At 45.2% G+C, this 22,232-nt stretch overlaps 1 protein-coding gene across 2 annotated transcripts in view; it reads left to right on the forward strand.

Annotated features, from left to right (window-relative positions):
* The window catches only part of WHRN (whirlin), a 109,851-nt gene that overhangs the window by 63,920 nt on the left and 23,699 nt on the right, over positions 1 to 22,232 (forward strand). For both annotated transcript variants that reach the window (XM_028715356.2, XM_028715354.2), the window contains exons 4-6: positions 7,595 to 7,797; positions 11,478 to 11,514; positions 20,547 to 20,759. In XM_028715356.2, coding sequence (XP_028571189.2) covers positions 7,595 to 7,797; positions 11,478 to 11,514; positions 20,547 to 20,759 — 453 coding nt within the window. The remainder of the gene's footprint in view (positions 1 to 7,594; positions 7,798 to 11,477; positions 11,515 to 20,546; positions 20,760 to 22,232) is intronic.

Genomic DNA, 22,232 nt, shown 5'->3' on the forward strand with positions numbered 1-22,232 from the left:
GACCTTCTCCTTGCACCTGTTGGCTACTCATGTATACTCCTCCTTTCTTATTTCCCCTTTCTTCCATTAGTTATACATGGCCTTCCTAAATCCCAGCTCATCTGTAAGCTCCTTATGCAGCCACACTGGTTTCTTTAGATGCCTCCTACGTTTCATTTTTGTTGGAATTGTCTGCATTTAGGCCTTCAATAAGAAACTCCCATTCATCTTAGACTCCCTTATATTTGAGTATTTCTGACCATGGGATCTCACCCAGTGGCTCCTTGGGCTTTTTGAAATCAGCCTTCTTAAAGTCCAGAGTGCAAATCCAATTACACTCAGCTTCTCATTTTTCCTATCTTAAATTCACATTTCTCCACATTTCCACACGAGTGGTAAATCATCTGTTTCAGAAGGTCCTAGGTTTGATTCAGAAAGTCCTAGGTTTGACTCAGAAGGTCCTAGGTTTGATCCCCAGCATCTCCAGGAAGGGTTGAGAGAGGCTTCCTGCTTGAAACCCTGGAGAAATGCTACCACCCAGTGCAGAGAATATTGAGCTATATGGACTAATGATCTGCCTCAGTTTAAGGCAGCTGGCTATGTCCCTAGACAAAAGCTTTTGAACAGGTAATGGACCTAGTCATCCCAATAATTTTGTTGTAGGACCCCACTTCTATATAACATTGCTGGGAGGAGAGGAAAACAGAGGGATGGAGTTTAGCCTTTCTCGCTCTGGGCTTCTCCACACTTCCACTTGACTCATGCCTAGGAAGCATGAGTCCAAGAGGCTTTCTGCTTGTCTGATGCTTTCTAGGGATGGGTCTGAGTGGTTCTTCATTTGTTCTGCCATTTTCCCCAAGGGAAAAAAAACACTGAATTGCCGCTGAATCAGAACAAAATCAATCTGCAGAAAAACTGTTTGGCGTTTGTTTCAATTCAGCGATAAGTAGCAAGTTTTCCCAGGAGGAAAACAGAGGGTCAAGTGGAAGTATGGATGAGCCGTCTTTCTCTCTTTGCAAATCCAAACTTGGTTTGTTTTGAAATGGCAGCCTGACTCCTGTCCCCTGCAATGATAGACTGGCTCTTGCTCAGCTTTGGCAGATGATTTATGGTCCAATTGACTGAGGAAAAGAGTAGAGGAGGCTGAAAGGTTTGGGCTGTCACTCCTCTCCTTGAACAAAAGAAGCCCGTGACAAACAGCAAGAGGTCTTTGGGCTCAATGTGTTGCCTTCGATAGAGAAGCGGGAAGATTATCAAAGGGCATTTAGGAGCTGTTGTGATGTTAAGAGGGAAGCCAGAGTCATTATGCCAGGGAGCCCTTGCAGAAATTTGCCTGCTGTCTGCTCATGGCCGTAGCCAGGATTTTGTTAGGGGACAGAACTTTTGTTAGGGGGGCAGAACCAATGCGTATTTCTATTGTTTTACTTGATCTAGGAGGGCAGCTGCCCCCCTGGCTATGCCCATGTGTCTGCTCCATCTTCAATTCCTCTAAATTCAGAACCAAGAAATAAAAAAATAATCAAGCCAAGCATTGTGATCTGAATGAATAATAAGAATTAAATCCAATCCCTCCTCTTTCTTGTCCAGTATGTTACTCTGCCAAGAGCCAGGCCTCTCAAAGAACACTGGCATCTTCGTTTTTCCTCTCTGTATCACAAGGGAATAAATAAAACATGACACAAAGAAAATGGAGATAGATTCTTTGGGTCGTGCCCCCCTTTCCTTTTTCATAATAATGTTAAAAGTTTGGAGCATTCAGTGATGAAACAAGGAGATTCAAGAGATGCAAAGAAGAAGAGCTGAATGTGATAGAGAATGAACTTTGAGAACTTCCTTCCACAATATACTGTGGTGGCCAGCAGACCTGGCATCAGCACTCAGCCAAGCTGGGCACTGCCAGGGCCCCCCAGGAGCTTGTAAGAGCTCCTCAGAAATTCCAGAGCACTGCCACTTTTGAGTAGGAGGTGTCAGGAGCAAGCCAACACTAAATCACACTGAGTAAGTGAAGTTTACTCTTCATTAGAAGAAACAAGGTCTGCTCAGGAGTGCAAGGTGTAATAACCATAGCAACTCTTCTTGGTAGGTCTTGCCCCTGTGAAGCAGTTGTGGAGACTGAAACTCCCTGCCTTCCTAGACTAAGTCTCCTCCTCCCCCGGATCATTCCCAAGCAATCTGAGACTATGCCGGTGTGCCTCTCTTTTCTCCTTCTGCTTCATACATCTCATGGTCCTCAGAGACCAGTGGGGAGGGAAGTTTGTCACAGCAGGAGGGGGAGACCCTCTGACTTCTTCACCCGCCTGACCTATCTCTGTCTTTTGGCCTCCCTCCTCTCCAGCTCCTGCCTCTGCTTCCAGTTTGGGACTTCTCTCTGTCACAGATTCTCCCTGCTTACTAAACCCCATCACCTCTTCAGCTAACCACTCATCATCATTCCACCACCAATCCCTGAGCTCTGAGCCTTCTTCCCTTGGGGGTTCTCCAGCTGGTGTCTCCCACCATTCCTCTGTGTCCAGCCGGTTCATGATAGGAGCAAAGCTCAGCTCCCAACTACAGTGGCTGCCCTAGTATAGTCTGGATAGAAGTATGGGTCAATGGCATCTATGAGTTGAGTCACTGCATTTTAAGTAACTTAAGATGTTGGTTGGCCGTCATAGACAGGAGTCACAGGTAGCTCTCATTCAAAAGTTCTGTCTGTAGACACAACTCACAGGTTTAAACTACAGGTTAAGTGGAGTGCTGTGATTCTTTTCTATTTTGGTTTTCCCAAATCAACCTGGAACACATTGTTATCAGAGCAAAATTAGAGATTGGATGATGAGAAGGGTGCTTTAAACTCTCCCCCCTTGCCATCTTGCAGCTCAAAAGCACACTCTCCAAATTTCTGTTTCACCAACCAGAGGCAGGTGGTAGTGAAAAAATCAGGCCACGGTAGTGAAAAAAGCAGACCATGAGCTGCAAAAGGTGGTGAAAGAGTTAAGCAGGCTTCCTCCCTCCCACTCACTCACCCTAATTTTTCCTCAAACTCAGCCTGTTCAAGGTTTCTATGGTTAAAAAAAAAAAACACAGAAAAGTGGAACAATCAGAGAAATCCACTTAATGTGCAGTTTGAGTTGGAGGTCAAATTGCATCGAGAGGCAGTAGCAATGCACAAGGCCCCCGAATGTAGGCTGGAGGCGGGAGAAAGCAGTGGGCTGTTACTGCAAGCCGCTGGAGAGCCACGAATTGTGCCAGCAGCTTTATTGAGACAGTGACTCTGCTGTTCTGGACTTCCACTGGAGTCTAATCAAAGCCCAACCTGCCTCTCTGATTTGGCTGTGTGAACTCACTGCAGTCTGAAAACCCTACTTCCATTTGAGAGGGAGCGAGAAGAATTCTCCAAAGGACCACCAGAGAATTATATTTGAGCTTTCACATTATGTCAAAGCCACTTCTGGAAATCTAGCGGAATATACTAGAAGTGTCAGTGGTGTACAGTGAATTTTTTTTGTAGATTAGTAAGGGCCAGAGGCGCCAGCTTGCAAGGTCAATTGGAGGAGTGATGTGAATGTGATGCTGCAATGTCCAGACGTTCCACGCATGAGCACCGCACCTCCCTCCCTAAGTCGGGTAGAAGCTTCCCAGCCTTTGAGAAGAAGGTGTCAGGGGAACATTTAGGGGACTAGCCTAGTCCCCTAGTTCACTCAAGGCACACCAATGCCTGTTTACAGTTTGTCCCTGTAGTTTTCATAGCAGGATCATGGGAGAACAGAAGTAGGAATGTGTGGAAAGGATGGGGGAGTAGTGATGCTGTCCAGTGATGTTAGTTCCTGTGTCATGCTGTGCCAACTGGTGTGAATGAAATTTAGTGTGATAAGCCAGTTTATTGATCATAAAGCCACAGTTCCATAATGCAGTGGTTTTCAACCAGTGTGCCGTGGCACCCTGGGGTGCCTTGAATAATAGTCAGGGGTGCCGTGGGAAACTCTGGCCTCTGATACTCTTTGTTTCCTTCCCTCCTCTGATGCCCTCTGATGTCTCTGCTTCCAAAAGGCTTGAACAGTTGTTTGTTGCAGCAGCCCCCCTGGCTACGAGCCCTGCAGGCGAACGGTGCCTCTGGGGCTGGCCAGGCAGTGCTTCCCAGGCTCCTGTGGGGCAGTGTAAGAAGGCACCTCTCTTTGGGGCAGGAAGGGCAGCTCAGAGCAGCTGTCTGAAGGACTCCCAAGGAGAGGGGAGAGGAGAGGAGAGGAGAGGAGAGGAGAGGAGAGGAGCACTCCACAAGAGAGGGTGTTCCAAAAAAGGGTGAGAGGCTGCCAGCTCTGCAGGCAAGGAGTGACATAACAGGGCTCCTGAGCCCCACAGGGGTGCCACAGAAACAATGTAGTTGGTCAAGCGAGTGTTAGGAAATGGGATAGATATACTAGCATTGCAGTAGTGAAAACTAATGCAATATTCCCCAAGTCTGAATGTGCCTTCAACTTCTCCCCACCTGCCTGCCTTCTTACAAGCACCACAAGCCCTTCTGCCTGGTGATAACAAAATACAATGATTAGTGGGGGGTTGGTCCACCAGGGCAAATAAGACACAGCCTCACGAGCTCTAGCCTGGTCTCAGCTAACACACACTTCCTGCTTTCTCACTTAGTGGATGTCCCTGCTTATCAGCTTCCTCCTTCTCCTTATGGCTCATCCACTTCTGTTTGCCCCACTGCTTTCACCCAGGAAAACCGAGTTTAGTGCTAAATCAGAACAAACAGCTATCAGGTTTTCTGTGACAGCAGTAAAGTGTTTTTCCTGGTGTAAGTGGCAGGGCAAAGGCAAAATCTCTTGGAACCATGCCAAGAAAGCATGAGACATGTGGAAAACCAGACAGAACAAAGCTTGGACAAGCCCCAAGTCACACTGTTGCCCTTTGTAGAACTCAGGAGGGAGAAGGATGGGGACAAAGCTAGAATTAACTGACTCCATCTCTCATTGGTTCTTGGATCTGCCTGTCACTGACTCTGGCTCCACCTACTGTGGATCTCCATGCTTTCCACCTTCTGGTCCCCATGAGCAGCAGCCATCACTGACTACCAGAAGATTAAGCTTCTCAGGACAACCCTCCAAGTGGATATCACAGTCCGAAGCTCTTCTCCTTGCAGGCAAAATAAATAAATAAGCACTAACCATCTCTGTGGCCAGGAGAGGCAGCTTGGACCACAGAAGGCCTCGTAGCCTCCAAGTGGCATCTCTCCGACTGCTGCAGAAGCACCACAGCCTCGGCAATGGAAGCATTAAGCCATTTTAATTTGGGAAGAGCTACAGAGGAATGTTGAGGCTGGTAGTCCAAGCCAGGCAGGAGGACTATCAATCCTGGCAAAGAGAACTTGTTTTCGCTTGAGGCGCAGATTGCAAGACATAAGGAGGCAGTGAAGGAGGTTTCAAAGAGAGCTACTGAAAGCCTCCAACAGATTTAAGAACGCAGGAAATGGCCTTATACTAAGTGAAAACCATTGGTCCATCTGGCTCATTACTATCTGCACTGGCTGGCAGAGTTTTAGGCAGAAGTTTCCCCCAGCCTTATCTAGAAATGGGGATTGGACCTGGAACCTTCTGCATGCAAAGCAGATGCCTGACCAATAATACTGAGTCAGACCATTGGTCCATCTAGCTCAGTATTGTCTACACCAACTGGCAGTGACACTCCAGGATTTCAGGCAGGAGTCTCTTCCACCTGGAGACCTTCCACATAGGCTCTCTTTCCAATTTCTTTTTTTCCTAACTGGCTACAGAGCTGGTTTTTGAAGTAGTTTTGTGACGCTCCAGACGAGTGGCAGGGAACATCTGCATTAGAATACATTGTTTGCAGGGTAGGTTTTTCACTCATCATCATCATCATCATAATTTATTATTTATACCCCTCCCATCTGGCTAGGTTTCCCCAGCCACTCTGGGTGGCTTCCAACAAAGTATTAAAATACAGTAGTCTGTTAAACATTAAAACCTTCCCTAAACAGGGCTGCCTTCAGATGTCTTCTAAAAGTAGTTGTTCTTCTCTTTGAGATCTGATGGGAGGGCATTCCACAGGGCAGGCACCACTACCAAGAAGGTCCTCTGCCTGGTTCCCTGTAACCTCACTTCTCACAGTGAGGGAACCGCCAGAAGGCCCTCGGCTGGACCTCAGTGTCCAGGCAGAACGATGGGGGTGGAGATGCTCCTTCAGGTATACTGGACTGAGGCCGTTTAGGGCTTTAAAGGTCAGCACCAACACTTTGAATTGTGCTCGGAAATGTACTGGGAGCCAATGTAGATCTTTCAAGACCAGTGTTATGTGGTCTCGGCGGCCACTCCCAGTCAAAAGTCTAGCTGTAGCATTCTGGATTAGTTGTAGTTTCTCTGGAAGACAGACATGGCTAGAAGCTTGCATTGTATTCTTTAACAGCCATCATTACCAGTGATAGAGAATTTGAAACTCACAACCCTTTCGTGACTTTTTCTTCTTAGTAAGGTGAGTATTAATTAAAAACCATTGCTTATTCCAACACACCTTGGCCCATTTACAAATGTATCTTAATTTCATAACAATGCAAGAAGAGCCTTATTGGATTGGAAGCAGGGTCCATCAAGTCTAACTCATCATTTTATCATCCTGTTTCTGACAGTGTTCAGCCAGATGTTTCCAGGAAGTTTATAAACAGGACATGAAGACAAGAGTCCTACCCCAGTTTGTTTCCAGCACCCTGCAAGATATATAAATAACATGCAGGCATCCTTGACAGGCCATTCCTTTGTGAATCCTCACCGTTGTTTGCCCATTGACAGCATTGAGATCATACACCCAGTTAGTCTTTAGCTACAACCTGGTGATTATCAGTGTGATGCAATACAGAGCCAGATTCATTCATTGGTAGCACAGGTGTTCTGAATCCCTGCTGAAATATAAGAGGCCTCATCTATATTGACATTTTGCTAGCATTTGAAAATGCCCCTGTTTACACAGAAATTCCTTTCATGTCTCTACCCAAATTTCTTGTCAACTGCTGTGTTAAGCACGGTTTAATGGGGGGGGGTTGTTGCAAATTTTAATGATTATATTTATATTTTCATGTTTGTATAGCTGGTTTTTATGCTTTGTGAACTACTTAGAAGCCTATTTCAGCATTAAGAAGTATATGCATTACTTAAATTATCATTACCTCCCATGCACACCTTTTAACATCACCCAAGTCAGCTCCCATCTATAGTCTTAGCAGCAGCCTTAGAACTGCATCCTACAACCCAACTGCTCACTGCTAAACTGCTTTGCAGGCCTGATTAGTGCCCTGGAGGTGTGGGCGATCTCCCACCCCAAGGGTGATGGGCAGTCTGCCACAATCTTTGCGGGTTTGAGAAGCTCTCTGGCATGGCACACAGCAATGCTACTCTAACAAAGGCATCAGCATGATTAAATTACCACAGGATTGGATTACTGCACCATGCTCTATATGGTGCTTTCATTGTACTTGATCCAGAAGCTGCAGCTAGTGCAGAATTGCTGGCAGGAGTGAGACCCTATCAGCTTATAACACCTTTGATCAGATACCTGCACTGGTTGCCATTCATTGGGTGCGATCCCATTTTATGCACTCACCATCTCTTTCTTTCTACACTCTTCAAAGGTTGGGGACCAGATTCTGGAGGTGAACGGCCACAGCTTCCTCAGCATCCCCCATGATGAGGCAGTAAAGCTGCTCAAGTCTTCACGGCACCTCATAATGACTGTCAAAGACATTGGAAGACTGCCTCATGCTCGGACCACTGTAGACGAGACCAAGTGGATCACCAGTTCCCAAATTGGTGAGACGGCAGTCAACTTGGCAGGGTTTGTATCTTTTTACCAAGGCTTTCCCATTCTTCTGTGGCTGCTAAGACTGTCTCTTAATTTCCATATTCATAAAAGTCTTGGCAGAGAGAGATGGCTGAAGACATTTTGATGCCTGAGGCAAGGAACAAGCTGCCCAACCACTCCACCCAACCCCAATTACAAATAAAGAAGCTGATTGAAATGGCACTTTAAACTTATTCCAAACTATTAACTGAGATATTTTATGGGAAGCAGTTCGTGAATGATATCAAATAAATAAATAACTGTATAGTATTCAACAGCTTCATGGAGGATAAGCTATCCAAGTCTACTAGCCACTACGACTATGTTCTATATCCACCGTCAGAAGCCACATTCCTCTGTATTCCAGTTGCTGGTCATCACAGATGGAGGAAGTGCTCTTGTCCTGCTAGTAGGCTTCCCATTGGGGCATCTGCTTGACCTCTGTAAGAACTGGGTGCTGGGCGAGGTAAGCCATTTGATTTATCCAGCAGCCAGTCTCTTCTTATGTTCTACCTCTCCTGATGGAAGCAGTATGCCTATGGCAATCACAACTGGAAAAAGTGCTGTTGCACTCAGTTCCTGCTTTTGGGCTTCTCATAGCAGGGTCATCCCACCCATGAGGCAACCGCCACATGTGGCAGGGTCCACAGGGGAAGCAGATCCTGATGTAGATCTTTATTTCCTCCTTGTTCATGATGTAGGACTTTACTCACCCCTTCTTCCATTGAGGTGGTAGCACCATTTTGTGGTTTGTCTCAGGAACCAAAATGTCTTCAGTTGGCCCTGTCCTATAGGTTGGTCACTGGAAGAACTTGATGCTGAGCTATGATGCCCTTTGTCCTGATCCAGAGGGGCTCTAATTATGTTCTTTAGACAGCCTTCTTCTGAGGGCAGCACACCAAGTGTGCTTGAGAGGTGACAAGACTGAGAGAAGGACCCAGTGCTATTTTTTTAGATAAAGAGGTGGTGGAACTCACCACAAATGATTCCCTTGTTCTCTTATAATGGCAATGGTGCCCATCTGAGAGGTGCCAGAACTGAGTTCCTGTGAGTTCTAGCTGGGGGAAAAATGCCCTGGAAGGGCCTCCCCTGAAGATCTCAAAACCCATCACAGGAAAGTTCTCGTTCTGCCTAATTGTAGGTGGGTGGCCCTGTGGCAGGTTCTTTAATGGGACAAAAGGCCCTGTTCTCTCAAATCTTGATGTTCAGGTGTTAGGATGTAAGTTTCTTGGTTCATGTGCATGTTGTGGTGGTTGTTTTAGAAAGATCAAGCCTTCAGTGATGACCTTCAAATGCAAATACATTGGTACCTCGGTTTACAAACTTAATCTGTTCTGGAAGTCCGTTGTTAAACCGAGGCGCACTTTCCCTAATGAGGCCTCCCTCTGCCTGTGCCCTTCCACAATTGGCCTCCATTCTTAGACTGAGGTAAAGTTCGCAAACCGGGACACTACTTCCAGTTTTGTAGAGTTCATAAACCAAATAGTTCGTAAACAGGGCTGTTCTTAAACTGTACAGTGGTACCTCGGGTTACAGACGCTTCAGGTTACAGAGTCCGCTAATCCAGAAATAGTACCTCGGGTTAAGAACTTTGCTTCAGGATGAGAACAGAAGTCGTGTGGCGGCGGTGCAGCAGCAGCGGGAGGCCCTATTAGCTAAAGTGGTGCTTCAGGTTAAGAACAGTTTCAGGTTAAGAATGGACCTCCAGAATGAATTAAGTTCTTAACCCAAGGTACCACTATACTACAAATGTTTAAAATCCAGATTCTGGGAACATTGCCAAATTCGTGCAGAATTTCATTTCAGCTGGATCAAAGGAGTGGGGGGAAATCACACACAGCTTTTCAGAAAAGCTTTCCAGAGCCATCTGAACAGGGACAAATGTTTTTGCCCTATTTGTGTGTTGAAGTAACTGAGATACACTCCCTGACTTGCCACATTCTGAGGGAGGTTTCATTACTCCTTGTAGTGCATGAAGAAATATACTATTAACTCATTGCTTCAGCAATGTGGGGATACATCCACTTTCCCATGCGGGCAACGCTGCTTTGTTTGCCTCAGTAATGTCATGAAATGCTGTTAGCTACACAGCATCAGAACAGCATCTCATTCATCGTATGATCCCTAATTGGCTGGGATCACACAGCAAGAGAGGAAAATGGTGTTGGATAAATGAATGGTGTTGTCCCATAGCATTGTATCTAATGCTTGTCTTAGGCCTCATCTGCACTATATATTTAAAGCAACATTGATGGTTTGATGGCACCTTGTATGCCTCCTTCTGGCAACTACTGCGGCCCAGCTGGTGCAAAATGTATTGCTCTGCTTTCTTTTGGACCATTATCAGCGAGACTGAGAGGGTGGTCTTGTCCTCTGGGCAGCCCAGGACCTCCATACACACTGCCCAGACATGTGCCTCTGTGAGGTCACTTCAGCGCTGCTAACACAGCAAAAACAACGCAGGAGGCAGAAGTTATGAGTTTCTGGTCTCTGCAGCCACAGCAGGTGTGGTGGTTCTCCAGCTGTTTGACTCCACTTCCACAGGCACACTTCATTGTGTCTCAAGACAGATAGATGCCAACACACTACTTTAAAATGTCATGGCTTCCCCCAAATATCCTGGGAACTGTTAAGGTTTAACAGTCTATCCCTCTTTTCAGAGAATTCTGTGAATTAAAGCTTTGAGAGGGGAACAGAAAGTCTTCTAACTGCTCTTAAAGGTAAAGGTAAAGGTACCCCTGCCCGTCAGGTCCAGTCGTGTCTGACTCTAGGGTTGTGCGCTCATCTCGCTCAAGAGGCCGGGAGCCAGCGCTGTCCGAAGACACTTCCGGGTCACGTGGCCAGCGTGACGAAGCTGCAGCTGGCGAGCCAGCACCAGCGCCGCACATGGAAACGCCGTCTAACAGCTCTTAGCACCCTTAAAATACAGGTCCCAGAATTCTTTAGGGAAAGTCATGACTGTTTAAATTTGTATCATACTGTTTTAAAGTTAGGGTGCTGATGTGGCCGTACTCAAAATAGGCCTACATGCCCTCCAACATTTCTCCAATGAAAATAAAATAATAAGGATGTCCTATTCCATCATCATTAATAATACCCTGTCCATCTGCGTTCCCCCAGCCACTCTGGGAGACTTCCAACATATATATAAACATAATAAAACATTAAACATTAAAAAACTCCCCTATACAGGACTGCCTTCAGGCGGTTTCTAAAGGTTGTATAGTTGCATATCTCCTTGACTCGGGGGTCGCATAACTCCATGTCCTTTAACACTTATCTGATGGAAATAGATATTCTAAAGAAAAGTGGAACATTCCAGGATCAAATCTGAAACCAGGATGGCTTCTGTACATCTGGGACTTTTCCTGCAAAATAGGGACACTCAGAAGGTCTGGACCTATCAAAAATAATGGGCCTGACTGACTTACGGTTATTAATTTCAATGGACCTGCTACGAGTAGAATGAGTAAAAATTAACTGCCACCCTAATTTGTGGCACAAATTTTGCCACAGCTAAAAGGGAAATAATAACCAAACAAAGACTCACCGTTCTTTTCACTTTCAATTTCTTTTTTTGAGGCTTAGTAGCCAAGATATCTTTTTACCTAGATTTTGTACTCCCAGTTGGTACTCCCATTAGTTGGTGCTAATGATGACTGTTTTTACTCTAGGGTCTCTGGAGATCACACAGCAGAGGGGATAGCAAAGGTAAGAGACATCCAGGCTCAGAAAGCAGGTCAAAGGATTGCTTTTGAAGTGTTGTTTGGACTTTGCAGATGTTTGAAGCAACTCATGCAAGCTGCCCAAAGCAAAATCTGTTCCCACTAGCGTAGGGATGGGTAACTGGACTTGTACACCGTCCATGGGTCACTTTTGGCAGGTGAGCAGGGCCACCAACCTGACAACCCCATGGTATCATTTGATGATTCTTCCTTTGCAGACCAGGCTTCAATTGAGGTTGAGGCTCCAAAAATTCCTGTTGAAAGCAGGACTTGCTAAATGTAAACAACATTAAATACAAGCCTCACTGCCAAGGAATGATGAGGAGCAGTAATTATTCCTTGGTAGCCATGGTTGTCCTGGACAGGCTTCACCTGTCACACATCTGATGTTGCATGGTGTCAAGTGAGTGAAAGGTGTGTGTGCCCATGGGTGAAACTGGCCAACCTAATTCCTAACCCCTGTGAAAGAGATATAATCAAATCAAATCAGCTGGTAGGGGGAAGCTAATAACCATCAGGGTCACAACAGACATGAAGGAGGAACTTAACCTTTTCAACCTCTGTTAAGGTCCTGCATAAAAAACCCCTTTTAAAGTTCCTATTTGCAAAAGGAGATGTGTGGCATCGTTCTCACAGATTTAATCTTCCCTTTTTCTTTTGAGATGGGAGCCAGGAAGGAGAGTTAGAAATAAGAAACAGGCAAAAGCATGTGATGCAGTGGGAGGGAGAGAATGGCCAGGAGCATTGGACAGGGCAAAATCCCATCTGCAGTATTGGTTTATTGCCCACATTTTATAGACTCGGGACTTCAATCTAACTGAAGTCATGGCTGGTGTTTTTTTTTACAGGACCTTGCAGATTGAGAATTAGTTATTAGTTACTCTCAAGCATGAGAGGCAGCAATCAAGTGCATCCCTGCCTCCATTTTGTATAAACCACGGGGACTGTTCACATGAACACCATGAATTGCACACACATGGCTGCTTTAAACACATACAAACCATCATGAACACAAAAACATGACAACTGAGTCAACAGCTTCTGCCCGGTGGTGCCAGATCACACCCAGCTCCTAACCCAGACTTCCATGCAGGGTGCCCTGTGACCACCTTTGCAGAGGACAATCCTCTATTTGATTGTTTGAAGGACTGTCCTGGTCCAAGTCCAGACCCATATACAGAAAGAACAGAAGGGACCTGGTGGTCTCCCATCCAGAGTGAACACGTTGATAGCAGCCCCACAGATTACCTGAAGGGAATGTGTGGAGAGTCTCCAGGGGCAGATACTGAGACCTAGAGAGCCACATTTGGCTCCTGGGCCTGAGGTTCCCCACCCCTGCTTTAGAATGACTATAGGTAAGAAAGCTATCATCTGGAGTCCAGCTGGGGGCAGGCTGATTTGTAAGGCAGTGCACTGCTCCCTCTAATGGATCAACCGCCACTGTTGTCTCTTCTTCCAAACGCTCTGCTTTCTATTTACAGAGAGGGTGGCATCTCCACGGGGAAGAATTCCAATATGCAGTCTCCATCTGTAACTCAAAATAGAGCATTACAGGAAGTGATTTACCACATGGTTCTACTGGCTGTGTAAACTGGCCTTCTGGGAACTGAGATGTGTGCCTGTGCACTTATCACAAAAGAAGCCTGGTCCTTGGGTTTTCTTCTCTCATTGCTGTAGGCAGCAAAAAGTAAATCAGTGCTTATCATTGTCCTTCTGCAGAGCTTTCGAACCTGCGTCATCAGGGGCCGGTCCAATTCCCTGGAGCTGCATTGTGCCCCAAACAATTGTGTGAGATTCCAATTGCGCCAGTGGTGTCAGTTGCGGCAGGGCATTCCTCATTTCTTAAAAATGGAAATGAGCTGCTAAGTTCTGCAGGTGGCTTTTGCTGATAAAAAGATTTACAAGGGTCTCTCTTCAGTGTGTTGACTGTCGTTGCAGCTTGCCAGAGCCGACTCTGTTGCTGCCTCCAGGGCGGAAGTTATTGCAAACAGTTTGCGTGCCGCCATGTGTTAGGAGAAAATGTCTGTTCACGAAAACACTTGTCATGTTTGGAATCGCTCTGAAGAATTTGGCTGTAATGTTAAACTTGCTCATGTGGGAGTAAGGCCCATTCAACTCAATAGGTCTTACTTCTGAGTTATAGGGAGGGGAACGAAATTAGATTTTTCTTGCAGCTGAATGAGAAGCCACCTAATTTACACTTCACAGATCAATATGTGAAGAGATAATACAAGTGTCTTTTGTAATTTGTACTTCTCCAGGTTTTATGATGCGGTTCTTCAACCGATGCATACAAAAAGCCACGTGTTATGGGGAAATGTGCCTTAAAATGCATGGTATTTTTGAAAATAACATACAGATATATTAGAGGAAATTACTTGCAAAATGTGTTTAGTCAAACTGGCATGCAACCATGTGTTCATGATGAGAAATTTGTTAAAGAATTTTTAAAATGCTAAAGAATTTTTCACGAGGTTTTTTTTATATATAATTACAACTTGCTGAAGCAATGTAGGGAACTGGATATAAAGTTGGAAAAATGACATGCAGAAATTGAAATTCTCCAGTTCATCCATTTCAGGGCTAACCACTCTAAAGGTGATTTGGACATGACTTTCCAAGAGATTGATTGCAACATGTTGTGCCTTTTTGAGAAGTAATTCAGATGTTCAGGGGGAAAGCTTGACATAGCTCTAGTGGTATAATAATAAATAATCAGGACAGTTAAAAGAAAGTACTTCTTCATGCAGCACATAATTAAACTTTGGAACTCTTTCCCACAGGATGGCCACAAACTTCAATGACTTAAAAAGGAGGTTTAGGCAAATTCTCTCAATTTTCCACTTCCCTCCTTCGCAACAGTCAGGCAATATTTCATGTCCACATATCATGTTTGGGCCACACTAAGCTTTTTTATGGGGGGGGGGGCTTGCCCTTTAGGGTCCTCCCTAAGCTGACTGATGCCTCTTTCGTGCATGGATCTAATAACTGATGAGGAGTTTGCTATTAGTACTTTGGACTGTTCTCTGATCCTCCATCTTTCCAATTCCGGTCATTAGAGTATGACCTTCCTTAAAGCAACAGCACTGTTGTGTGCTACCCCAATCTCTGAGCACTGTGAGATTCCAGGGTTCCAAGCTCTTACCCAGGGCTTGGTTTCCTCGGAATGAGGGACAGCAAACTATGGCATCTTTATGATATATGGTTTATTTACACATATATACAATCTGAGCTTGTGATGTAGGGGCTTACAGCATTAACACCGAAAGAAGGTCTTGCTACTCCCATAACCACATATTTGGATTCCAGCAGAAATCAGGCATGGTTCTGATTCCCTGGCTTCCCATCCTGCAACTTTTTTCTAATTTCTAGCTTACGCACCTCAGCTCTGACCTTTTTTTTTTTTTTTTTTTTAATATAATTTTTATTAGATTTTCACATTTTTTTAACAACAAGCATACATCAGAAATCACATTCCTTTAACCTTGTTCCCTGGACTCCCCCCCACCCCCCTTCATACATCCCTGCTTCCTTAATTGGCTCAGCAAGTTCAAATTTCTCCTCCTTAAGTTAACATATATATATATATATATATATATATATATATATATATATATATATATTTTAGTGTAACTCCTCCTAGTTTGCCCCATTTCTCCTAATCCCATTTCTTATAAACATTTAGATTCTTTCCTAAGGTCAGCCCAATTTCCTTTCCACAGATTCCCCATTTTTATATTAAGTAAAGACCTCATTAACACAACCCAGTGTTCTGCTTCCCCCTCCCCCTGCCCCAGTTCTGGTCCCTTTCCAGATAAAAGTCAACATTGATATTTAGCCTGGGTTTCTAACGTCCGAGGCTTTTAAGTCCCTTTCCGTTCCTCTCCGTCGATTTTGTTGGAAATCTCTTTTATTGGTCATCAAATCTCGAATCAGTCCAGTCTCCATCACTCCAATTTTTCTTCCCACCAGGATACTTGGTAACCACTGCTGCCACAAACCAACCAGTCTTTCATATTCAAAGGAGGTGCCCCAATCATTTTTCTTGTTTCTTATTAGTTCCTGTATTCCAAGCGTTTCAGGGGCCCCTTCCTTCCTCTTTAACATCTTTTGCAGAGTTGTAATCCATATATCCCAGCAATCTTCTTCTTTGTGTTCCGGCATTGTAGACTTTTGCTTAGTATTTCCCATCTGTGATTTGTCCTCTATTTGCTCACTTTCCTCCAATTCTTGAAATATTCCTTCTGTTTCAGCTGCAGATTCCTTTCCTGTTAGGTCATTCATGCATTCAGCAGAGTTGCTTATTCCAGAAGTCAAGGTCATAAGTTGTTTGTTCATAGTCGAACTCTGTTTCTGCAATATTCCCACGAGAAAAAACATCCTGTCTATCTCTGCCAGTAACTTCCCCTCTGCAGCCATTGTAATGACTCAAGAATCCCCCTAGAGGGATTCTAGTTACTTTGTGTACTTTTCCACCAGTCCAAATCTTTTTTTTTTTTGTTTCCTTCTTTCCTTCTTTCGGATTTCCAATACTTTGTTACAGTTTCTGATACTTTAATTTCAGAAAAATATCATGCACTTTTAATTTGGTCTGTCCCTTTGACAGCTCTTTTGACAGCTGTCAAAACTCCTTTTTCCTCTCCAACAGGCTCCAATTCGGGGCTCCCCTGGTCAGGGGGGAGGGGGGATTTCACGGAAAAATTCTCCAACTTTCAAACTCCTCTCCAGCACAAAACTTCTTTTAATAAATCGCGGAAGTTAGATTCTTTTGTAAAAGTAAAAATACCTCTCCGCCTTAGTTCTCCAGCCCTTGCTTAAAATTATCTGTAATTAGAGGGGGTGCGGACTCCCTTTTAACACACCCCCCGGTCGTCTCAAATTCAAGGAAAACTTTTCTTAAAGCCGAATTCCCTATTACTCACGGGTTCTTCTTTTTCAGTCCAAATTTCAGGGTAGAAAGTCAGCGCTCTCTGGTCATGGCTCGCGGCTTCGCTCCACCGAGGTGTCGATCGACTCTCAGCACCACGCCACCCTCCGTACCCTTTTTGAGGGTCGGGGGGGCGCTTAAGGTGCCCACCGAGTCCTCCGGTCCGCAGGCTTCAGCGCCTGCGGTTTCTAAGGGTCCCCGCGTCGCCGGCGCGGCAAGACCCGTCCTCAGTGGAGCCGATTCCCCCCGGAGCTCGGAGGGAATCCGCCATTTCCATATCGCGCCAACCCGGAAGTCCCAGCTCTGACCTTTTTCTTCCTAACTACCAGTGAGATGAAGGAGGGAGCTCCACCCATTTGCAGTCTAGCACGGAGCCACTTCCTTTGTTACCTTAAGGGTCCATTCTTAGAGGACCATTACCAAGAAACCTATCTGGCTCGCCAGCAATTTAAATCCAGGAAACTGAAGGGACTCTGGCATACAGCCTCACACACACACACACACACACACACACACACAGCAAATTCACAACGGTGCCTATCCCATCTTTTCAACCTCAGCAGCAGTTGCGACTTTGTACTCAAGCAACAAAAGAGAAGGAACCACACCAATGGGGGTGGGGTGGGAGAATGCCAGAAGCAAATCCATTAGGTGCAATTATACTTTCATGAATTATTCCTCACATGTTCTGAGTATCTTTCCCAAGGGAAATTATTCAGTAGTGAAATAGATGCAAAGTCTGTGTCTCCTTTCATAAATATTCCTCTTAGGGACAAAAGAAGCTGTCTTCTACTGAATCAGACCATTGATCCTTCTTGTCTACACTGACTGGCAGGGGCTTCCAGGATTCTAGACAGTTGACCTTCCCAGCCTTAACTGGTGATGCCAGGGATTGAAACTGCTGCCTTGCGCACGCAGGGCAACCCTGCTGCTGAACTACAACCCTTCCCCTCATTATTTCAGAAAGTACCAAGGAATAATTGCTAGGGAGCAACAGGGGAAGATGGCTTTGAGAAAGGATTAGAACACAGGGAAATCTTCTATAAAATATATGATACCAAATGGAGCCTCCAGGTTTTGAGGTGCTCTACCAGGGATTACCAACTTCCAGAGGTTGGAACAATGGCAGGATTAATGGAATTTCAGGGGTGCTCGTAGGCGTCCAAATCTATCCCTCTGTCCAGGGCATCCTGAACAGATGACTATCCAGCCTCCAGCAAGGGACAACCACCCCTCTAAGGAAATTGGGTCTCTAGCCAAACTGCTCACTCCACCAAGAAGTTTCTCTTCATAGTCAGCCACAGTCTTCTCTCTTTCAGCCTAAGGCTATGAGATCTAGGTTTGCCTTCTTGGGCAGCAGTGGAGAACACGCTTCTCTTCTATGTGACTGGAATGTTTAATTCAGGGGTCAGCAAACTTTTTCAGCAGGGGGCCGGTCCACTGTCTCTCAGACCTTGTGGCGGCCAGACTATACTTTGGAAGAAAAATATGAACGAATTCCTATGCCCGACAAAAAAGAGATGCATTTTAAATAAAAGGGCACATTCTACTCATGTAAAAACACGCTGATTCCTGGACCATCTGCGGGCCAGATTTAGAAGGCAATTGGGCCGGATCTGGCCCCTGGGCCTTAGTTTGCCTACCCATGGTTTAATTGAACTCAAATCGTGCCTTTTGCTTGCCTGGTAGGAGGACAGATAGGGACATGAGGGTGTGTTTAAAAACTAGTCTATTGCACAAAGGAAAAATTTGCATCCTTTGCCCACTTTTGCCTGGGCTCTGCCCACCACTGGCACATGGCCACTAGAAGGCTGGCTAGATGGGGATTAGCCCCACCTCCAGAGGAAAAACACTATCCACTCCTAGGGATGTAAGAAGCCTGCAATTTCCATTCTGACCTGTATTCACCACAATCAACGCTGTTTCCATTCTGCTGCTCTATGGTTTCCCCCAGAGACAGTATGTTAATCATCTCAGTATCCACTATTTAACTGAAGCTATGTAAGTTACAGAATTATGTAGCTATTTATGTTACATATATACCCATTTCAAACATTGAAACAATGTTGAAAACATCATTCATTACATATTTGCAGGCTTAATACTGAGGTGGATGAATACTGATTCATCACTTGATCACTTGAACGATTTCTGTTCCTAACCACAGAGGAACATGCAAACTGCAGCAGTTCCTGCTGCTTCCATTTTGGTTTTCGTCAGAATTCTCAAACATTCTCTAGACACCACACATGGCCCCCAAAAGGTTGCCCAGAAGGGAATGTGGCTCCCTAAATGGAAAAGCATTCCCTATTCCTGCTTAAAATGAATTGGGCTGCCATCATCAGGGGTCTTATGGAATCCTGGCTAGGAACAAGAAAGGGACCTTCCCCTCAACCAGACTCAAGTGTTAACAATTGCTGATTATTCCAAGGGCCAAAAGATTCCCCACCAGCAGGCCACCTACTCTGAAACCTTTTGAGAGCAACTGGCTTGATTTTAATGGAGGAACGCTTTACAATTACAGCTCCTAGCTCAATGTCTGCTAGCCACTCTCCTACATTTTCCACTGATTCCATTCCTCTGTCTGCAGCTGATGAAGGTTCTTTGCCCATTTTTATATTTAAAGAACAGCCTAAAAATCAAGGCATAATGCAAAAATAAAATTATGCAAAGGTTCTAATTTTAATGTGAAGAGTCTCTCCCAGACACTTAAATGCAAGGCAGAATAATGAAGCTTCTATTTTTGGAGTTCGGACGTAGTATGAGATGGTAAAGAGACTTGTATGGGAGGGGCGGGGTAGTAGCTTAGTGGCAGAGTGCATCCGCTGATATCAAATCATCCTGGGTATCAAATGCATTAAAGGGCAGGAGGGAATGCACAGACTACTTCAGGGACAGCCAACTTTGTGTCTCCAGATAAGCTGAACTACAAAGCCAGTGTGGTGTCATAGTTAGAGTGTTAGACTAGGATCCAAGAGACTAGGTGTGGTGAACTCCCTCTTAACTGCTGCTTAATTGGTTTTTATGAAGAATCATAGAATTGGGAGGGACAATGTTGTAAAAAACCCCTGTCCAACCCTGTCCAACCCCTATCCAACCCCCTGCAATGCAGGAATCTCAACTAAAGCATCCATGACAGATGACCATCCAACCTCAGCTTAAAAACCTCCAGGGAAGGAGGATCTCATCCAGCAGGGTCTTGTTATATTCTTAATGAACTCCCATAATCCCTGACCTTTGGCCATGCTGGTTGGCACTGATGGCAGTTGGAGTCTAACAACATCAGGAAGGCATTGAGTTGACATGTCATACTGGCATGCAGTATGCCACACAAGGCAGCCACCTATCCCAGCCACTTAACCGACCAGAAGTCCCACATTTGTTTTTTGTTTAATAAATGGCACCCAACACACGAGGCCCAGCACACAAGTCAGCATTTCTGGGGCAGGATTAGCTCATGTGTTCCTATTAGTCCAGTACACATGCATACAAAAAAATGCATGAATAAGGCTTTACTTGGGAAACAAGTCCCATTTTAATGGATAAGGGTTGTCATTGTCCCCCCCCCCCCTCCAGCAATGCCTTTTGAGCAATACCATATTATGACGCATGGACGCTCCAAATGAGGCAGAGGGTGAGGGACATGAAAGCAAGAAACTGGGTGGAGGAAAGCTACATTCAACTCTATGTTTCCCAGCAAACTCCACCCCCCAAAAGGACAATGCCGTATTAGAAACAACAGTCTTCTTTCTCTTATGCAAAGAATGGATTTTATCTTCAATCTGGAGCACACACATGGCTCACCTGAAACCAAAGCTTATGTTAATCCTACTCAAACTAGATCCATTGGAAATAATGGGCATGGATTTCATAGGCTCCTTAATTTCAATGAATCTTCTCTGAGTAAAACTAAGTTGGCCTCAACCCCAAGAAAGGGTGATGTTATTCTTCAATTATGTTGTTTTCTTCATGTACAAATTTATAAGTGGCACTGGTCAAATAACCAATGGACTAAGATTTCTGCATTCAGGTGATGGTGGCCCTGAAAAGTTCATTTCCCTTAATGCTCTTTCTCCTCCTCCCACTCCCAGCCATCTTTTTACAGAGGTCTGGCAGGATCCCAGGTAACCCTGAGCAGCTTGGTGAACCAAAGCCGTGTGATGCTGGAGGAGCAAGCACGTCACCTCCTGAATGAACCTGAGCGATCCACCATGGGCTATTACCTGGATGAGTACAAGGAGAACAACATTCCAGTCGATGCCCTTGTCATGGCTCTATTTGAACTGCTCAACACTCATGCCAAGGTTAGATGGGAGAGGTCCAGTTGCGAGGGTGGGGGTGGAATAATGAGCTAATCAGGGTTCTGGTAGGGGTTTCCAGCTTTTTCTTGACTTTCTGCTATGAGTGTTTACACACTGCATTGAGCAAGGGGAAACAGGGTTTGCTTGCATCCGTTGGTTCCAACAAAACTTGCATCTGCATGCATCCTCAGCTCATATCTGCTCACAGATTCCATCCATGAAATCAGGAATCCTTGTGAATAGTCAGGGTCCCTGATTGTGCTTATACAGTTCATTCTCAGACAGTTGGCATAGACATAGGTTCATTGTGTGAAATGAACGTAGTGGTGGGCTATGGGCTTACAACTCCCCTCCCCCCATGTATTCAGTCTAACATGGGATCAACCCTCCTATGCCCACACAATCAAGACAGAGCATGAGAAAGGAGTGAGGAGGTTCCTGCTATGCATGCAGAAAACCAACTGTGTAGATGGTCCTAGGGCACAGCTCTGGATAAATTATTCAATGGAAATAGCATTGCCAATTTCTTTATATCTGATAAGGTGCCCCTGTGTAATCTGTTGCTGCCGGACAGGCAGAAATGGAGACGGCCAATGATAGTTTGCTGCTGCCCCATGTGGTGAGTTAGTGGAATTGCAGTCCAGAGTATTGCCTAGGTCAGGGATCAGCAAACTTTTCAGCAGGGGTCCGGTCCACTGTCCCTCAGACCTTGGTGGGGGGCTGGACTATATTTTGAAGGGGGGGAATGAACAAATTCCTATGCCCCACAGGTAACCCAGAGATGCATTTTAAATAAAAGGACACATTCTACTCATGTAAAAACACGCTGATTCCTGGACCATCCACCAGCTGGTTTGAGAAGGTGATTGGGCCGGATCCAGCCCCCGGGCCTTAGTTTGCCTACCCATAGCCTAGGTCCTAGACCAGCGATGGCCAAAATTGGCCCTCCAGCTGTTTAGGGACTACAATTCCCATCATCCCTGACCACTGGTCCTGTTAGCTAGGGATGACTAGGAGTTGTAGTCCCAAAACAGCTGGAGGGCCAAGTTTGGCCATCACTGCCCTAGGCAGTAGCTACATGAGTGACCAAAATTAAAATTGGAAAAATAAGAATCAAACTGATGCACCCATCCCTCCCTACCTTGGGTCAACAAGTTGCTTGGAGTGAAGAGTCAGTAGAGTGGTTATCTGACCTTTACATACAAGTATTCTCTAATTGAAGAAGTTATCTAGCCCAGGTATGGGGAACATTTTCCAGCCTGAGGATTGCATTCACTGATGGGGAACCTTTCAGGTTCCATGTTCCATTGATGGACGTGGCCAAAGGACTAAGTCAATGGAGAAATGGATGTGATTCATATTTTTGACCAGTGGGCTACCTTTTCAACCACAGAAAAGTCAGAAGGATCTATACACATGCACTCCTCTCTCAACCCTGGCAAGCGAGAGGCATTAACAGAATTCAGGGACACATTC

The sequence above is a fragment of the Podarcis muralis genome, chromosome Z (assembly GCF_964188315.1).
Source record: "Podarcis muralis chromosome Z, rPodMur119.hap1.1, whole genome shotgun sequence".
In the NCBI taxonomy this organism is placed as follows: Eukaryota; Metazoa; Chordata; class Lepidosauria; order Squamata; family Lacertidae; genus Podarcis; species Podarcis muralis.